Source organism: Trachemys scripta, chromosome 7, assembly GCF_013100865.1.
Source record: "Trachemys scripta elegans isolate TJP31775 chromosome 7, CAS_Tse_1.0, whole genome shotgun sequence".
NCBI lineage: Eukaryota > Metazoa > Chordata > Testudines > Emydidae > Trachemys > Trachemys scripta.
Genome location: NC_048304.1, coordinates 77,600,220 through 77,620,996, shown reverse-complemented (window position 1 = coordinate 77,620,996; position 20,777 = coordinate 77,600,220). Strand labels below are relative to the sequence as shown.

The window sequence follows — 20,777 nt, the reverse complement described above, 5'->3', positions numbered from 1 at the left end:
GCCACTGTATAAGAGGCAGAGAGCTCAAAAGGCCCACTTTCCCACACCTTCTGCAGCGAGTTCCTCATGCCAATTCCAGACCTCAGCTGAACATTATTTTTGATGGGAGCTTGAAAGCAGCAAATCACTGAATGCAACAGCTCATGACTCCCATGCACCCTGTGGGGATCATCTGTCACTCTTTATCTGCATCTGGAGTGCAATAAGAACAGACAAATGAGTGCTCAATATCATCCATTCTGGCTATATGATAGAGTTTGCATCTGTATCCCCTCCAAAACCCCTTTACCCACCGCCTCTACACAGCCACTCTCATGAGAACATTGTCAAATAAGAAATGCAATCTCTCTTATACTGAGGAGCAATACTGCAGGTTCCTGTTCAGTATCAAGGGAAGGGTTTTACTCAACACATTTCCTAATCCCCAAAAGAAAGGTAGTTGGAGAGTCATTCTGAACCTCTGCTATCTCAAAATCTTTATTTGCAAACTCAAGATTCGTATGGTCACATTGGCATCTATAATTCCATCCCTGGAAAAAGATATGCTTTACAGCTCTCAACATGAAGGATGTCTACTTTCATGTGGATATTTATCTCACTCACTGATGCTTTCTAAGATTCATTGTTGGCTCTGACCACTTTCAGGACAGAGTACTCCCTTTCGGCATTGCTGTCGCCACCAGGGTCTTTACCAAGGTGTTCTCTGTCATAGCAGCCTATATCAGAGGCTGTGGTTTCATCTTTCCCTACCTCGAGGATTGGCTTCCTGTCATCAGGTTGCACCAAGATGCTCAGGCGTCAACTTGGATAATGCTACAACTCATGTTCTCTGGGGGTCAGTGTAAACACCAAAAAATCCATTCTCACCCCTACACAGACTTTGCACTTCATTGGGGCAGCCTTAAATTCCATTATGACAAGGGCTTACTTGCTGAGAGAGAGGTTTCAGGCTATGAACTTATCATAACAAACCCCAGAGTGATTGTCAAGACCTCTCTCCCAGGCCATATGGGCTCATTCACTTACATCCTGCTTTTTACAAGATTCTATCTTTGTTTCCTACAAGCATGGTTTCAAACTGTGCACTAGCCAAACTGACAGTCCATGAACACCATAGTGACAGTCTCACCAGAGTTGTATCATGGAGGAAGAATCCCTGTCAGGTTTGCATCGACTTTCCTTTCCTCCGCCTCTGCACCAGACAGGATGATCATTACTGATGCATCCCTGTTGTGTTGAGGGAGCTCACGTGGACAACCACACAGCGCAAGGCACCTGAGCATCTTGAGAGCCCAGGATACATATTAATGTTCTAGAGTTATGAGCAGTTCAAAGGACTTGGAAAACTTTTCTCCCATTCATTCAAGGTCACCATGTCCTCGTAACATCAGACAACATTACAACCATCTTTTGCATCAACAAACAGGAGGAGTGAGATCCACCCCCATGTGTGGAGGCAGTCAGTCTATGGAACTGGTGCATCAGCTATCAGATTACCCGGTTGGCAGTCTACCTCCCAGGAAACCAGAATATGCTAGAGGACTCTCTCAGCAGATGCTTTACAGTTGATCATGAGTGAGAGCTTCATGACTCTGTGGTTTAAAAAAAAAGTGCTTTTTGAGGGACCCCCATCAAGCAGCTGTTTGCCTCCCAAACAAATGGGAAGTACAACATACACTGTTCCAGAGGATCCCTGGGTTGCTACCACAGTGCAACACTCTATTCCTTCTGTGGTCAGCTCCTCTGAACTATGCCTTCCCTCCACTATCACGCCTATCTTGAGTTTTGTGCAAGATACCACAGGACAGGGCATAAGTTACTCCCATTGCCCCCAACTGGCCCAGACAGTTTTGGTTCCCAAGCTGACTACACATGTTGTCTTGGGCAGTTATTCCTGTGTTTCTCAATCTCCTGACTCAGGTGAATGACAAGATCAGGCATCCCAACCCATGACTGTTTCATCTCAAAACCTGGTTTTTGGATGGCATTGTCCTTAGAGCAATCATGTTATGAAGCTATACAGACACCCTTTTTAAGGTAGGAAGGATTCCACTAGGAAATGTTACCTAGCTAAGTGTAAACATTTCTCTTATCTGGGTGCATCAACGATCTCCACTGAGCAGTTAATCAGTGCTTAGCATCTGCCTTCATAGGACTACTTGATCTTCACACACCCTCTGACTAGCAGATTCTGCGAAGACCTAATCACAACCTTTCCACCTATTAAAGAAAATCCTACTCCTCAATGGGACTTGAACCTTGTTCTCTCAGTACTCACTAAGCCTCTTTTTGAACCATTAGCTTCTTGCTCCATGTCTCTCCTATCCGTGAAGGTCATACTCCTGGTAACCATCACCTCAGCAAAGAGGGTTGGTGAGCTTGGGGCATTGATGGTGAATCCTCCTGATATTCCATAAGGACAAGGTTTCATTATGTTTAGATTCTAAATTCACCCCCAAAGCAGTCTCTGAATCAGTCTTCCACTTATTTGTGTTCATCACAACCTCATGCATCCTCAGAAGAAAGGAGGCTCATTCCCTCGATGTTCAGTGGGCCTTAGCCTTTTATCTGCAGAGAACGAAAACAATCAGGAAATCCCCTAGAATATTTTTCACAGTTGTGGAAGGGGTCAGGCTATACCCGCTCAAAGAATCTTGAAATGGGTCTCAGCCTGTATTTTGCTCTATCAGCTGTCTAATCTTCCCCCTCCTTATGGGGGAGAACTCATTCCACAGTAGTGCAAGCAACATCTCTGGTGCCTCTACTTGATATTCGTAAGGCAGCTACAGGGAGGTCAGTCCCCATGTTTGCTAGACACTGTGCCTTGGTACAGGACCCCTCTGCTGATTCATCTTTTGGAACAGCAGCCCTTAGTCGATCTCTGCAACCTATGACCTCACACTTTCCTGCTATTTGAGTACTGCTTGCCAGTCACTGACAGTGGAATACACATAGGGACCAGCACTTGAAGATGAGGAACTTACTAATCTTATAGTAACTGGAGGTTCTTCCAAATGCTTAGTCCCCTATTTGTATTCTACTACCCACCCTCCTCCTCCTCTGCTTCAGATCTTCTCTGACTTGCAGTGGAGAAGGAACTGGAGAGGCAGTTAGTCCACCCTGCCCTTTATCTCTGGTCAGAGGCATGAGGTAAGCCACGGTGCATGTGCAGACCAACGGAGACTGCTTTCAAAATTCTCCAGCTCTGGGCACATGGAGTGCATGTGTACCCATAGTGGAATACTGATAGGGGCCACATATCTCAAAGAACCTCCAGTTGCTATAAGGTAAGTAACTTTCTTATATACAGAACAGATGGGCCATTCCTTTGTAGATTTTCAGAAACTGAGGTTATAGGAAGCTGCTCAAATTGTGCCACCCCTCCCCCCCCTTCTATCCCCCTGTGTGCAGAAAGAAGAAAATATATTCTTAGTGACCTTTTTTTTAATTAGCACTTAGAAGCCATTAGAAATTGAAGGAACCATAAACTGCAGGAAAGGCCTGTTCAGAGGAGTTTTTGTTGCTAGAGAACGTGCTTTTTTTTTGCAGGTGAATCAATTGGCTACTCACGTGGCTGACTATTGAAAACATTAGGTACTCCTCATTTTGACATATGTCACTCTTAGAAAACAATGCTGTCATCAAAAGACATTTGACATCTTATTCCACATTGCCTCTGATCACATGGGGCTTCTCTATTTTTCAGGGGCACTGTACTTACAGGAAAAAGACACAGGAATACAAACAATACAGATACTGGGGTGAAAAATATAATGTAAAGACAAAGGTTGCTTTTCTGTACCTGAATTTCTCACTGTAGAGTTAGGGAGCCCAACTAAATATACCATCACTTGACTGAAAATATTTAGTATGCGACTTACACAGAAATGATTCTAAAGGGGTTCTCAGATAAACCTCTAGCTGCACAATTTGCTTAGAAAATTTGCTATATGCATTAAACCTCATAATGTGCTATTAGGATACCTTGGGAGATCCCATGGATGTGTTCATACAGTAGCTCAAGTTCAAAATGGTAATATTTAGTGTACAAGAAAGAAAAGTTATGAGCCATCACATCGAGGTTCTAGTTACCATGGTGATAGGCTAGAAATCTAGGTAGGTATGTATCTAAATAGATTTGTGTTGACATCACACACAGAAAAATGATGAGATTTCACCATGGCCTGTCTGAGTCCCTCTCACCTTTTTTTTTCATCTTCTCTTACCCCTTTTCCTTTTCTCATTCCTTTCCCTTCAATCTGAACCATTTTCTCCTGCCTCAAAAAAATAAATAAATAAATAAAAAATAAAATAAAAATGAATAGGGCTCTCTGTTTTGTACTGACTACATCCCTCCTTACCAAGAGGTTTACAAATGTGGAGTGATATAACTTTCTGTACTCCCTAGCCCCATTGCCCTCATGCCATTGCAAGCCATTGCCATTGACACTTAGTACATCTCAAATGTTATATTCTGTGCGCTTGCTGCCCCATCTTCTGAAGATGAATCCTGTCTATATTTTTTAACCAACGTTCTCTTTGAGAAGGGCCAGAACTGAAGTAGCTAACTTGCCTGCCCATGGATATTACACACATGCTCGCTATTCAGAGAGCATTACATTAGTGGGAGGGGCCATTTTTCTTCCTTGGCTAGCTCTCCAAATTTTAATGCGTGATCTCAAAATCTTATCTAGAACATATCCAAAACTCTTATGTTTTGCAAACGAGCTGGAAATTTTTCAAGACTTCTGGTATTGCTCAAGTCAGAAATACCCTAAATTGCCTTCCTTTTGACATTGTGGTCCTTGTACTTTCCAATCCAAGAAGTGATTGATGGAAAGCATTTTAAAAAAAAAATCCCCATTGTTAGCATAGTGTCTTCAATCACAGAAATGTTTAGTTTGGTTAAATTTGTATGCAGAGATTAAGGTAACTTCTTGGGTTTTTTTAATTCATTGGGTTGTCCACAATCCCAGATTCTGATAATATGCATTGTCAGACAGTGAAATGCGATCCCAGAAATTGCCATGTTTATTCCAGTGTATTTTTTCAATAAAAAGTTTTGTCATCAAAAAATTGGGTTTTGACAAAGGAATTTTTTTGAATTATTTAATGTAAAACAATTAAATAAGAAATTTTAGTGTAAAACAGTTTTGAGTATTTTCAATTTTGTTTATTTCAGAATTGTGGGGAAATGCCTGTTTTCTCTCATTTTTTTTTACTTGTCTCCCTTTTTCTATTGTAAAAGGGGATGGGGGCTTATGTGGTTTTTTGGTGAAAAAAATGAGAAAAAGTAAGAATTTCACTTTTAAGCATTAGTGTTAAGAATGTTACTTTTGTTTCTAAAAAGTTAACACTTTCTCATTTAACACAAAATAACACTAACTTTTTTTAAAGTGGGGAAAAAAAGCAGGAGAAAGTGTTTCCACTACTATCACCACTTTTTCTCACTTTTTTACATACTTTTTTACACTTGTTTACACATTCTCTCTCTTTCTCGCTCTCTCTCCCCCCACTTCCTCTCCCCTAAATTTTTCAGTGGGGGGAATGAAAGAGAGATTTTTTTCCATCAAAATGTAGCAAAAAAATGTTGAAATGCAAAATTTTGAAATTTTCATTAAAAAATTCAGATAAAAAAACCTAAATCTTTTTGGGAAAATTTTCATAGAAGATGAACAGTTTCTGTCCACTTAGTTTTGGGAGTGTCAGCATCCAGATAGTGCTCTCTACTGCCTAAAACTTTTGTTTGTTTGGTAAAATATCCAAATCAGCCACAAGCATCTAATATTCTCATCTTTCTGCATTTAGAGGTACCCACTGAAAGTTTGTTAAGCCATTGTCTTAATTTTGTTTTTCACCTCTCAAATTCTTCCATTTACCCCATTTTCTTGGTCTACTATTTCTTTTGGTGTTAAAATAACTCCTCTACGGTTGATGAAAGGATGAAATGTTACTTAAGAATTAATGTTCATGAATGGGCAGATGAACTTTGTAGCAGGAATGAAATAATTTACATAGTTGAAGACTTTTTAAATTCCTAGCAAATTTCAGTGGATTTTAAATTCCCCATATTTCAAAAATTAATGCAGTGTATAGAGATGAGCTTAATTTATTCAGAAAAAAATATAATTTATTTCAAACAGCTCTTTAGGGAAGGAAGATACATTGCTACAGGACATAATTAACATTTATAATTCAACATAATTTCAGTTTTTATTCTTGTATATACTTCTGCGTTGGTTCTTTTAGTAATTTGTCTTGTTGTTCTTTCAAGCCTCATACAGTTATTTGTCGTCTCCTTTTATGTTTGTATACAGCCAGTCCTAAGTCACAGATTAATTGAAACTCTTAGGACCTGATTCACTAACACTTTACTCCAGTTTTATGGCCTTGTATCTCTGTTACACTCAGTTTGAGTAGACAGGACTCCACATAACAACACCTTACACATTACCTCCGATTTTGAGTTTTATTATTTTTGATATGAATGTTACCAGTTTGATTTTTGTTCTGGTAGTCTTTGAATATCTTTTGAGTGTCATTATTATTTGTTTACAGGATGGTTTCACACCTTTGGCAGTAGCCTTGCAACAAGGCCATGACCAGGTGGTTTCACTGTTGCTTGAAAATGATACAAAGGGAAAAGTCCGTCTTCCTGCTCTCCACATTGCTGCCCGCAAGGATAACACAAAGGCTGCTGCTCTGTTGCTGCAGAATGACCATAATGCAGATGTGGAGTCAAAGGTTAGTTGTAAAAAGAAATAGGCTGAGACAGGCCCAAAGCTATGTACTAACTAAATGGATTATACCAGGCGAAGAGTTCCTTTAAGAAAGTGTTTGCTTCAAGGAATTACATTTGTCCCCCCTCTATTTCACATTATAAGTAATACAGTTTGTATTTTTTTCTCCTCTGTTTAAAATCAGGGTTAATATCGTGAGTAGAGATCATGTAAATAGAAAAAAAAAAAAAAACCAAGGAAAATACTATTCAAATGATTGGTTGCATTTGAAATGAAGGCTAGTATCAGTAGTGTGCAGTAGAGAACATGTAATTAATAAAATAGTCATATGATTAAAATTGTGTGTAATCCTATTACTTTAAAACCTCTTAGAGAAGTGTAACAATTAACATTTAAAATAGATGATTATTCAGTTTCCATCTGGTCTAGCTTCCTTTCTGTGCCAATTGTGCTTTCACCATAGCTTCCCTGCCAGACAGCTATCATGAAGCTTTTCGCATCCATGTCACCAGTGGTCAACTAACCGTTCATTTTTCCCCTCTTTGCTTCCCAATGTGTTAACCTAGATGCTGGTGAATAGAACAACGGAGGTATATATAAATATATATATGCATCATCACTCTTTCATAACTTAGTGCTGCTGCATCATTTCTTTCTCCTCCGCTCTGCATTGCCTTTATAGGATAGATACCTGCTTTAGACTAAACAAAGTAGCATGTTCTAGAGAAGACTGTAGTTTAGTTACCAGGGCTTTCTGCAGCTAAAACTAGGGTTCTAAAAATAGGAGTAAGCATTCTTTGGAACTAATTACCATAATAAAAGAGTCATATTGCGTAAAATGAAGGTTTCTGAAGTTCTAATACTGTAGATGTTTATCATCTGTGTGAAGAGCTGCAGACAACCCTGTCACATTTTGCATCCAGGACTGATTCCTTAGGCTTCTGCATGACACTTACCCTTGATGGTGTCAGCAAATAAAATGATCTTAGGCCTAGTCTACACTTACCGGCTGGTCCGGAGGCACGCCATCGATGTTCTGGGATCGATTTATCGCGTCTGGTTAAGACGCGATAAATCGATCCCGGATCGATCCCGGAAGTGCTCACAATCGACGCCGGTACTCCAGCTCGCCGAGAGGAGTATGCGGCGTCGACGGGGGGAGACTTCCGGCCGCGTCTGGACCGCGGTAAGTCCGGACTAAGGTACTTCGAATTCAGCTACGTTATTAACGTAGCTGAATTTGCGTACCTTAGTCCGAAGTCCGGACTAAGTGTAGACCAGCCCTTAGAGTGGTTCTAAATCTGCAAAACTCTCAAGGTCAGGCAGTGAAAGCTAGCATGGCTAAAAGGCTTGCTAACAGTTTAGAAATGCATCTAGTTCCCATAAGATTTCATACTTTGGGAGACTGATTGAATTGCTGCATGTTTTAGCATTTTTTTAAAAGGAAGTAAAGTTACATAAATATGTTAAAAAAAAAAAAAAAGTTGCTGAAGTGATGTTATCGACTAGGCATTTTCTAATTAGGCTGACAATTTGTGGTGTCTTAACATAACCCAGTGTGATTGCCCACAGTGGGAGAGTGATCTTTATAGTACTAACCCTTGGAAAAAAAAAAGCCACATTAATCATTTAAAATGGTCTTTGATGTTGTATTAATTAGCATTTCCTTTGAATTTATAAAATCTAGTTAGCAAGTATCATGAAGTGACTTGCTTCTGAACTTCTGCAAAGAATCACTAAGAAAAATTTTACTTGCAAGGCTAAAATAATATAGATAACAAGTAGATATTTCTGGTTAGAAATTAATTTCTCCTCTTAAAAGAAGGATAATTTTTTTTAATTCAAATGTCTTCTAATGTTTATCTGGAATAACTAAAAGTCTTATCCTAGTCCTGTTCTTGTAGAATAATTGTGTTATTTTTTTCCCTCTTTTGCTTAGTAATACGATTTCATGTAACCTACCAGTGAGTGAATACTAGGACAGAATGGAATATTAACTTGCATATTCTGCTTGCTAGTTTTTGTCAGTCTTGTCACACAAATATTGCAGGGACAAGAAGACATTAAAAATATTATTACATTTCTTTTTTTCCCCCAGAGTGGTTTTACTCCGCTCCACATAGCGGCTCACTATGGAAATATTAATGTCGCTACATTGCTATTAAATCGGAGTGCTGCTGTGGACTTCACTGCAAGGGTAAGAGTAAATCTCACAGCTATGTTCAATTTGCATAAGAAACTTTTTGAAACATTCCCATTCATAGATAGGGACACATGCATTATTCGTACCATGGCTGTAGACTCTGTCGACCAACTGTTTTGATATAATTGTAAGTCTCAGTATTGTCATAGGAAAGATAGGAAGTATGGCAAAAAACCACCCTGGCTTAACCAGAAGATCTTCAATGATCTGAAACTCAAAAAAGAGTTATACAAAAAGTGGAAACTAGGTCAAATGATGACCTATAAATAAACAACACAGGAATGTAGGGACAAAATTAGAAAGACCAAGATACAAACAAGATAAAACTAGCTAAGGACATCAAGGCTAACAAGAAAACATTTTATAAATACATTAGAAGCAAGAGGAAGACGAAGCACAGTGTATGTCCATTACAAAATGCGGATGGAAATAACAGAAAACGCAGCAATGGCCAAAGTGTTAAATGCCTTTGTTGTTTCAGTTTTCACCAAAAAAGCAGTGATTGGATAACTAGCATAGTGAACATCAATGTAAATGGGATAGCATCTGAGGCTAAAGCCAGGAAAGAACAAGTTAAGAATTACTTAGACAAGTTAAATGTCTTGAAGTCAGCAGAGTCTGACTTAAGGAACTGACTGAAGATATGTCTAAGCCATTAGCGATTATCTTGACAATTTGGGGAGGATGGGAGGGATCCTAGAGGACTGGGAAAGGGCAAATATATAGTACCTATCTCTAAAAGGGGGAATGGTGACCACCTAGGGAATCATAGACTAGTCAGCTTAACTTTGGTACCCGGTAAGATAATGGAGCAAATAATCAAACAATCAATTTGTAAGCACGTAGAAGATACTAAGGTGATAAGGTGACAAATCATGTCAAACCAGCCTACTATTTTCCTTTGACAGGGTAACAAGCATTGTGAATGGGGAGCATTAGTCAATGTGATATATCTTGACTTTAGTAAGGCTTTTGTTACTGTCTCACATAACCTTGTCATAAACAAACTAGGGAAATATAGCTTAGATGAACCTACTATAAGGTGGATGCTCAACTGGTTCGAAAACCATACTCTGAGAGTAATTAATTATCAATGTTTCACAGTCAAGCTGGAAGGGCATATTGAGTGGGATCCCGTAGAGACCTCTCCTGAGTCCAGTACTATTCAATATCTTCATAAATTATTTGGATAACGGTGTAGAAAATAAACTTTTAAAGTGTGAGGATGATATCAACCTGGGAGTGCTTTGGAGGACTGGATTAAAATTCAAAATGTTCTTGACAAAATTGAGAATTGGTATCAATTAAATAGAATGAAATCTAATCAGGACAAATGCAAAGTACTACACTTAGGAATTGCTCAAATACAAAATGGGAAATGACTGCCTAGGAAGTAGTACTGCAGAAAAGGATCTGGGGGTTATAGTGGATCACAAACGAAATATGAGTCAACAGTGTAATACTGTTGCAAAAAAAGCAAACCTCATTCTAGGATGTATTAGCAAGAGTGTTTTAAGCAAGACACAAGAAATAATTCTTCCACTCTACTCAGTACTGATAAGGCCTCAATTGGAGTACTGCATCCAGTTCTGGTGGCCGTTAGGCTGCCCCTATTGAAAATGGCTGCCATCTCCAGTTGTTTCTAATGAACTTGAAACTAATGAACTAGACACAGAGGAATATGAGCGAGATTGACTCCGAGAAATGTAGGTGGGTCAAGAAAATGTAGCAAGGAAGGGAGGGAGAATACAGGGGCAATAGAATGTGAATGGCAAGCAGGGACACAAAGGAATGTGTGTGGGAAGGGAATGAGACTGCAGGAACAGTATAATATGGAGGTTAAGGAGGGAGAATGTAATGGGCAGGAGACTTAAGCATAAGGGACAAAAAATGCGGAGGAAGCAGGAAATTGGGAGAATGATAGTGGGTGAGGAGGCATGTGCAGGAGAGTTTTTAATTTTTATTTTTTTATTTTAGTCTTCTGTCATTTACATCAGGATGATTTACTCTTTACAACCAAAAATACTGTATTACCACTTTGAATGTGTGCACCGTGGGGCATAGAGTAGTAGGTAAAAAGTGTAATATTGTTCTGAGTAGAAATTTCCTTTTAGTTTGATAGGCTGTAAATCTGAAACACATCAATTACCATATTATTAAGTAACAGATTTTTTTTTTTTTTTGGCAAAAGATTTATTTTATTTTTCATTGGTTTACATTATTTATTATAATCGTGTTTATTTAAAAATAGTTATTTTCTGGCCTAAAGGACTTAACAGAAAGTCAAAAACTGAACACTGAACACTTTAAGATTCTTGGCTTGTACCGCCCTATGTTGCTTGCACATATCTCCCATCATTATCATTAGAAGTTTTTGGGGAGAGTGACAAGACATGAATGGAGGGTTTGAATAGAGTACAGTACTTTCTAATTATGATTTGAGACATCCTTTGATCCATAAGCTATTAGTAGGTATTGAGGTGAAAAGGGTTCACTCAGGTTCTGTTGTTGGCTACAGTGTGTTCACTGCAGTATTGTTCAACATTTTACTACATAATTTAAGTTCAATAAGCTGAATGACACTATCTTAGGGCCTGATCCAATGCCTCTTGAAATCAGTGGATGAACTCCCAAGGGGTACTGAGTCAAGCTCATAGTGCAATATTAAATGTGAAAGGTCAACTCTAACACAGGTCATGAATGAACTCAGTAGTCTCTGGCACAACCTAATGACTGTTTTCCACATCACTAGAACATTCCATCATTAACAGTAATTTACAATATCGGCTTAGGAGAGGCCCAAGATTGGAAAACAGGATGTTCACAGGCTAAGATTAAGATGTGTTTGCAAAGGTTTCTTGGAAGCCTGCAAGCTGCTAACCATTTTATCCATGTCTTTCACTAGTAATATTGGTCTCTTATTTTCATGACCACTAAATTTACTAAAATTAACTGCAGTATTAGGAAATTTAAAGCTTTCATGAAGCTGAGTCTCAAATATTTGACAAGTGCTAATTAAAGGGGCAAGGGAAGGAGGGGCCTGAGGTCAACCCTGTCCTACTTCAGAAACCAGGGGAGGGATTAGTGTTACTAACCAGTCTCATACAAGGCCTAATATATTAAAATAATCCTAGATCTTATGCCTCAGCAACTCAGTTTTGGATTAGGGACACTGATCAAGGAGCAGATCAAAAGCAGTAAGAAAAAACCCCTCAGTCTTCTGAAGTTCCATGTTCTCCCCCCCATCAGCTGTTGTCATGAGCACAAAAGCAAGCACACTATTCAATTAACTGAAGAAGTGCTGACACACGGATGTCTGCCTGGAAGAACAGTCGGGCTGACTGGGTGACTCAGAGGCCTGAACTGCTTCTTGTGCTTATGAAGCTGGGCAGGAGCATCAGCAGGACACATCTCTAATCACTTTTTTGTGGTTGGTGTCTGGCTGTAAAATCTAGAAAACTTGGCTGTGACAGAAGCAATCCTAGAGTAAATAACAGTGTAGAGTTGAGTTTGCTTTTTTGTACTTTTCATACTGTGGGTAGTGAAAATGCTTTACAGAGAGATGAGGTAGGTACTGGTACAGCAGTGAATTTATAGACAAATGAAGCAACCGTTACATGCGAAGAATACTTTACAGACCTGAGCACTAGGCAATAGTAGCCCTAGCTTGATACTCTGCCTACTACGCGGCCAGACTTCAAGGGGTGACAAAAATGACTTGTACGCACTAGTTGCCCCACTGTTACCTGGGCAATGGGCACCTTTTATTGTTATTTTTATTCAAATAGCACCCATAATATTCTGGGTGCCACACATACAGGAATAAAAGACCCAATCTTGAAGATCTTACAGTCTAAGACAAGCAACATACTAAGGGTGTGGGAGAGGGGTGCAATCAAAATACATGCAAGCTTTTTTATATATCATATGGAGATTTTCAAAGGCAGAAAGAGCAGTTAGATGCCCAATGAGAAGTGGGTGCCTAGATACCCTTTGTGCCTTTGAAAATCTGCCATTTTATATACTTCCTTTTTAAAATACATATGCATCAGTTATACTTGGCTGCCCTTCACCCGAGCCATAATTAGTAGTATCTTGTAGGCATTATGGAAGCAGAGAGTTTTGAAGAGGTATTTGGAGGACAGAAGGGGGTCAATTATGAATCAATTCTCAGAGGTCATTTATGGACAGGGGGCAGTGTGACAGAAGGTGCAGAGACAGATGTGGGAGAAATGGCTAAATGGGCAGTCAAGGGTAGCTAATATATTTTGTGGCAAGGAAGTGGGAAAAGACTGGACAAAGAAGGGTGGGGGAGAGCTATGAAGGGTCTGGAGGGTGAGGGCAAGAAGCTTGAATCTGAGGTGGTATAAAAGGGAGTGGAGGTCTTTAGGAAGGGGGAGGACATGGCTAGAATAATGGGCAAGAAAGAGGATTTTAGCAGTGGTGTGTTTAATGGGTTGAAGGAAGGCAACGTGCGTGTTAGGGAGGCCAGAGAAGAGAAAGTTGCAAAAATGATGATCGGAGAAAAGGGCCTGACAAGAATTTTTGTTGTGTGCATAGAAGGCTAACACCTCTGTGCCTATAGCAGTGTTGCTATACTGTCAGTAGCAGTGTCCCTTGTGAAGCAAGGCAGCAGCTGCTGTCCTCACCCCTTGCCAGCCAACACCTTCCTGCCCCTCAGCTATGCTTCCCACTTTTCTCTGCACTTAAGAAGAATAGGCATAGATCCAGGGCCTCTTATAGGTGTTATAATCCCTGCAGATCTGGGCACCTGTTGGCTCTGAGTGGGCCCTTGAAATTGAGAATTGGACCCGAATCTCCTTCAGTTCCAGACTCTTTAAATCTGATGGTTGATAAGGTGTGACTTTGGACCCTGGACTCCAGCAACTCCCTTATATCTATGTGTTGCCTCAGTCCTGACTGGGGCTCAGGGAGATGGAATTCCATCGGCCACTCTGGGCCAATGGGAGATTTTCTCCAGTACTTTCCAGTACAGTCAGTCCCATATCTCATCTGATTCCTTCTGCCCCTGTTGCAGAGGCTCAGATCTGGGGGTCTCCATACATAGTCTCAATTTAAACTGAGATAATACCAGGGGCTCATTTTGGCAATTCTCAGATCTATGCCAATCTGAGATTAGAAGGGCCCATTCTAGATCTTTTGGCATCTCAGATACAAACTCCTTGGATCACTCTGGGGAGGTATAGTCTTAAGATCTTCAGTAATATCACCAGAAGCTTCTAAGCCTTATGGACATCATGCTCTTTGGCCCATGAAACAACAGCCATCATATGTCCATCCATCTAAGGGCCATTACAAATAAGATATTTGCACACAAATGCACTGTACTTCACTATTGAGTCCACATCTCCTCAGCCTGCTTCCCTTCAGTGTTTAACTGAAAAGATAATCTAGTGCTGTCTAAAGAAGAGGAAGAGAACATAGAATATCTTTGAGGGACTCAGAAGTCATCCTCCTTCTTTCTCTTAGCTAGTTAAACATGTGATAGTAATCTCTAGTTCTCTTCCTGTTGATTGTAAACAATTCCCAAGGCCCATTATCTCATTTGGCAGTGGTCTTTGATGTTCCAAATTTGGTAGTGAAACAGAAGTAAAGAATTTGAAGAACCAGCAAAAGATCTATGGTTCATGTCTGCTTCAGTCCTTCTGTGTGGCTAAGAGAAATGATTATCTTTGTCAAATGCTACATCAGTACAGATTCATTTTTTTTTTTTCAGAAGCCTATTCATCAGCCACTCTGGACCTTTGAATTGCCTGTTTTCAAACACCAATGTCCAGCTAGAGTTTTTATAGCTGATGTATGCTTCTCAGCCTCCTAAGCCATCTATCTGATGATTAATATGGTGAAATGAAATATATCAAGATGGAGGGCTGGGATGTCTCCAGGCATTCCCGTCAAGTGTATCCTACAGCATGCTGGATACCATGACCAAATGTGTGGTAAAACACATTCTCCACTGCTGCTGATGGTTTTGGAGCTCTGGCCCATCACAAAGGGTTCATGCCAGGTGTTTGACCTGCTTTTGAATGAAACTGGACTTTTTAAGCCTGAGGACAGATGGGATTCTCGAGAGAGTCAAGGAGACCACATAACTGCACCATTCTCTTACCTCCTTTAGTCTTTCTTCAGGAAATTTCCTTCAGATAACTGCCTACTCACATTAGGGCAGTCCTTGAGACATCAGGCACCTCAGAAAGGCCTCTCTGGACATCCACAATAAGTGAAACTTCACAGGTGTTGCGAACAATGAGAAAGACCAGTTTCTCTCAATTCTGGCTCCACCTGCAGCATCCAATACCAGGCAACTGTTTTGCTTGACAGTTTGAGAGCCCCGCACCATACTGGATGTAGAATGGAAGGACTATTCCATTCAGTTCCTCTCCATGCCTCCTCCTTTTGCTCCTTTCCCATCCTTTTCAGGGAGAGCTGGGTTTTTATTCCCAGTGCTTCCTAGTCTTAAAGACACAAGGAGATTTCCATGCCGTATTAGACTAAAGAAAGCTAATATTAACTCTTTAGGGCAGGGACTGTGCGCCTTCTTTTATGTTTGTAGAGCACATAGCCCACCTAGATTAAAACTTTATATGGTGATACGGAGAGTCATTATCTGTCATGCCGCCATTGGAGACCTGGTGATAGTGGTGCTCCAACTAAGAGATCAAGCAGTTCATGTTTTCCCGGGTTTCCTGTCTCATCGTGGCTTCCAGTCCATGTTCTTCTTTCCTGGATATAATCTGGCTATTGTTCAGGAGTCTGGGCCTCAGGTTCAACCAGGAAATGTCCACCTTCAACCCGATGCAGAAAATGACTTGATGAGAGGCTTTCATATACCAATAGAAAAGTTCCTGGGCTAGCCCTTTAATAAGAGAGCTTTGCCCAACCTTTTCTGAGTTCCTGCATTCATTATTTATGACTTCATTCATCATCCTGAGGATGAGGCCTTTGCAACCTTGTCCAATTTACAGGATGTAGCTCAGGAGGAGACAGCTTGCTAGCATTGCTAGCTGTGCCTCAACAAATTCTATAAGCTCTCATCTGTTTGGCAATATCCTTTGAGGATATTCAGTGATAACCTGAGTAAAACCTGAAATGTTCTAGACAGTTTTGACTCTTGTGGCCTGTTGAAGCTCAGGGAATCCAGACATCACTGGAGCTTCAAGCCATAGAGCAAATATTGAGAATTTTCCTTTCTTACATAAAAGGCTGAAGGCATCAGAGCCTGCCAAGCCCCAAAATATTACTTAACTGCCAAAGAGAGGAGGCTGGCTTGCTCCCTTCATATATGTAGCCAAGCAGTGGTGGAAGAACAGAATATAAAAACCTGCACAGGGTCCCATTGTGGGCCCTCTCCCTCAAATTTTAATGAGTGTTCCATTTATTTATAGCACCAAACCTGGCAATTCAACTGTTCAGTACTTGATAACAAGTCTCAAAATGTGAACGGCTGTGAAACAGTATAGTGAAACATATAATACTGACATTTTCTCCTCTCCTATTTGAATCACATTTTGCAAGACTTTCATTCTGTAAACTCATGAACTATCTGCTGTAGGTCCATTTTTCTGGCCTGCTCCCAGGATCTCAGCCCTTGAGGGAGACCCCCTACTATCCCCTCCCAGGAGTCCCTGTCTCACCTGCTCCGATCCTTACCTTAGCCCTCCCTGCTGTCTCAAGGCTTCCTTGGAGGAAGGGATTTAGGGTCCTCCCCTCTGTGCCCCACAGTTACTCCTCCTCCCCATCCCCTCCCTCTATGCTCCATATTCAGACCTGCTCTCCTTCCCCTCCTGGAGACAGTTGCCATCGCAGCCTGGAGTGGGCAGGAGTACACAGACCAGGTACCTCTGCCTGAGTGGTGGTGGCACAGGCTCCCTGTCCTGCACTGCAGCTCCCTGCCAGGCTGGACCAAAAGAACAGCTAAGCTTCCCCTTCCCCTGGCTCTAGGCTTCGTGGCAGTCCCTGGCCCTGAGAGGAGCTTCTGTGGATTCCATCACGTGGAGTGGGGCTTGGGGATGCCACAGTGCCTTCACCCATGTGAGAAGTGAACATTTAGGCCTGATTTCTGTCAGTATAGTTTCATCCATGGATCCCAGCTAGAACTTCCAGTGCTCCCTGGACCCCCTAAGTTGCATGGGCCCCTGTGCACCTGCCCCGGTGTAGCCATGACAAGTTAATTTTGGCACTGCTTCATAGTTCATCAGATCTTTCACTTTTTGCCATTTTCTTGGCAGAGAGAAACTATCTTTTAGATAACCTGAATTTCAGTCATCAGAGCAAATATCAGTGGCACTTGAAAACTTTGTTGGTGAATGCAATATTCTGGAAGGGGAGCATCACAGGTTCTCAATCTGTTTGCCTCCAGAATGATACCAGATGTCCTTTGTACAATTATTGAGTGGCAGGCTAGTGACAGATGCATTCATCATGGAGTGGAGTGATGTGTACCTTCTAACTGATTCCTCTGTTTCCTGAACTCACCAGAAAGGTGAAGCGTGTATTCATAGATACAACATAGGCTCTCCGGTTTTGATATTCAAATCTCTTAGTCAGTGCATCAGACCATCATTCTTCTTTTCATCATCTGTGGACTTTGTATGTCAGAAGCAGGGTAAGTCTTCATCCAGTCCCAGAACCATCACTCCTAGCAGCCTGAATCTTAGCACCCTGGTAGGTACACATCTTGAATACTTAGACAAACTGCTGCAGGTTTGCTTGGAGTAAAGGAAGACTTCTACAAGTAGAACACGTGCTAAACTAGAGAGTCTTTGTCATATGGGCCGAATGCAGAGAGAGATATTTTATAACTTCTTCAATTCTTTGTATTCTGGACTGTTTGCTCTCTTAAGAAAATAAGGACTTGCTCTGTTACTATTAACATTCACCTTCCATAGCAGTTTCATTCTTTTACCCAATGTCAATGAATTCATGTGAGTATGAAGAGTTTACTTAGGGGACTCATGTCACCACTCCACCTTTCTGGGTCTTACAAGACTCTTACTTTGAGTCCCTGGGGAATGTTTCCTTTAGAACATCTCCCTTGAAGTGATATTCCTCATAGCTCTTTCATAACCTAGGAGGGTGAGTGAAATACAGCTATGTATAGTCCATCCTTCGTTCCCAGGCTTCCATTAGTATAAAATCATGTTGAGCCATCACCCTAGGTTCTTCCCTGATGTACTCTCTGAAGTAGTCTTGTTTTAATCAGCAAGCCTCAATAAGCCTCCCTGTCTCCTTCCTGAAACATTAGAGTTTAGAGGGGGAAGGCAGGCTGCATAAGCTGGATATAAATAGGGTACACTGAGTGACAAGTCTCCAAGGTTGTTTGTAGCATTTCGGATACAAGTCCATGGGGGAGTCAGTCTCTGTTTAGGGATTGTGTAAATGGATTAAACTCTGTATTCAGTCCTCTTGTGGCCAAGAAGGTGAGTCTATCCCGTTAGGTCTATGGCAGATTTCCTTATGTGATTGAGGAATGAATGTCTCTACCTCTAACTTCTATAAAGCTGCCTCATGGAACTCAAGTTACACCTTCACTCAACACTCTCAATTTAGGAGATAACTGATTCTTTTTTCAAGAGATCAGCCTTCATTTAACTAAGCATTCCTCAACCCTCCACTAAGGACTATAATTGCTCAGCAGTGTTCTGAGAATAGGGAATCTGCAGAGGCAATTCTTGATGACGAAAGAAAAGTTCTTCATCTGAAACTGGAATGTAGTGCATTTGCAGTTTCATACTGTTTCGCTCTCTTTCTCTGCTGTTTCAGTCAGGACTCCAAATAGTGCAAACTATCTAAGGAAAACTGAGGTCCCTTATATGACCTCATAATAAACATTCATATTTTAGTGTTTTTAAGTGAATTATATAGGCAACATGCAATACTGATAACCATACTGCTGAGTAGCAGAATACCATTAACACATTGTGAGGAGCTGGCCGCAAATAAGTGTCAGAAGCATGACAAGAGAACCTGTTATTTTCCTTATTATTTGTTTTTTGTCTTGTATAACTGTCCTTTGCAGTAGCGTACTCCCCTTTTCTTCTATAACATTTTTATTTCATGCATCTTGAGATCAGAGAAAAAATTCTTAAATAGGCCAGGTATTACATAAAACTGAGAAAAAAGCTTAAGAATTCTGGGCTACTTTTGAGGCTTCCTGGGGAAGAGGAAAATATATATCATTTTCTCATTTCAGAAAAATCACAGTCTATCTCACTGCAGTCTGTGCATGCATGTCGGGTGCCATGATTTAGTCCTCTGCAATGACGGTGGTACTGTGGCATCTCAAAATTCTAAACAAAGGAAGATTCCTGGGGTAGTGAATATTGAATTTTCATAGTGGACATTGTACAGTATATATATATGTAGCCATATAGTTGTATAGATAAATAAAATATTTCACTGGCAGAAAAGATATATTGTGCAATGTTATGGCTGAGAACTTAAATACACAGAAGCTAGAAATTTAGTAATACTTCTCATAGGATCTGTAGTGACAAAGAGAAAGGGGATTTCTCCTAGTTCTATAGCAAATTCCTGGCATGACAGTCTGGCAGTCATCAGCTGTTCTTTCATGCATCCCTCCAATGTCAATATTAAACCCTTCTCAGAACCTGCTCTCAATCCGGAAGTAAAAGGAGGGTCTTATTAAAATCAAAACTCATTCTAATATTTTGATAACAAATTGGATTTGAAAAAAAAATTAGGGCTGTCAAGCAATTAAAAAAATTAATTGCAGTTAATCAATAATAGAATACCATTTATTTAAATATTTTTGGATGTTTTCCACATTTTCAAATACATTGATTCTTCTTCGAGTGATTGCTCATATTGATTCCAATTAGATGTGCGCACGCGCCGCGTGCACGGCCATGGGAAAGTTTTTCCCCTAGCTGCATCCATTGGGTCGGCTGTGGAGCCCCTTGGAGTCGCGCCTCCATGGAACTTAATATATGACCCTGCTGACCCGGCGTCCCTTCAGTTCCTTCTTACCGCCCATGATGGTCGTTGGAACTGCAGCGTCTTGCTTAGGAAGTTCTCCACATTTCCCTAGCGTGATTCTCATAGTAGTTGTTCTTGTTCTTTCTTGTAGTTTTTCTTTTTCTTTTTGTTGTAGTTAGTAGCAGTTGGGTTCGGGGGGGTCTCCCTCCGCCCCGACTGCTTTCCCTTGGGAGGGCTCTCATGCCCAAGTCCCCGGGTTTCAAAACCTGCAAATCCTGCTCCCAAGCCCATGCCAATGGGTGACTCCCACGACTCTTGTCTGAAGTGTCTGGGGGAGGCTCACCAAGCCAAAAAGTGCAGGATCTGTGAGGGGATCTGCAAGGGGTTTCGTCCTAGGACCAAGAAGGAGCAGGACTTTTGTCTTAAGCAGCTCCTTATGGAGGCAGCACTTGGACCCCAGCCTCCTTCGGCACAGCAGGACTCGGCACCGAGTTCTTCAGTGTGTAGCACCCCAGCGACAGTGGTAGAACCGGCACTGCAGATGGACTTTGGCCAAGACCTGTGGCACCATCGCTCCCCGGCACCGAAACTGGTGGCTTTGGCCCAGCATCGCTCCTACTCCCCAACACTGAAGCGGCACCAGAAGCAGGGGAAGAGTGACTCTCCTGCGTGGATACCCACCCCCCCTGGAGCGGCCAATCGGGCGCGGTCCAGAGAGGAGTGCCCTGGCGCTAAGACTGTGGATACGGCACCGACAACTTCGGCCCCACAAGGGGAACCGTTGAGTCCAGTGCTGTTGGACTCCCCAACCCACAGCATTGTGGAAGTGCAGATGCCATCCACTCTGGACACTTTTGCGTCTGCAAGGGACCTCA

At 41.2% G+C, this 20,777-nt stretch overlaps 1 protein-coding gene across 39 annotated transcripts in view; it reads left to right on the top strand.

Annotated features, from left to right (window-relative positions):
• ANK3 (ankyrin 3) overlaps positions 1-20,777 on the top strand; it is a 439,766-nt gene that overhangs the window by 244,686 nt on the left and 174,303 nt on the right. For 28 of the 39 annotated variants that reach the window (XM_034777631.1, XM_034777660.1, XM_034777654.1 and 25 more), the window contains exons 6-8: positions 6,559-6,744; positions 7,307-7,330; positions 8,839-8,937. In XM_034777631.1, the coding sequence (XP_034633522.1) occupies positions 6,559-6,744; positions 7,307-7,330; positions 8,839-8,937 (309 nt within the window). The remainder of the gene's footprint in view (positions 1-6,558; positions 6,745-7,306; positions 7,331-8,838; positions 8,938-20,777) is intronic. The other 11 variants (XM_034777661.1, XM_034777662.1, XM_034777639.1 and 8 more) reach the window with 1 other exon arrangement.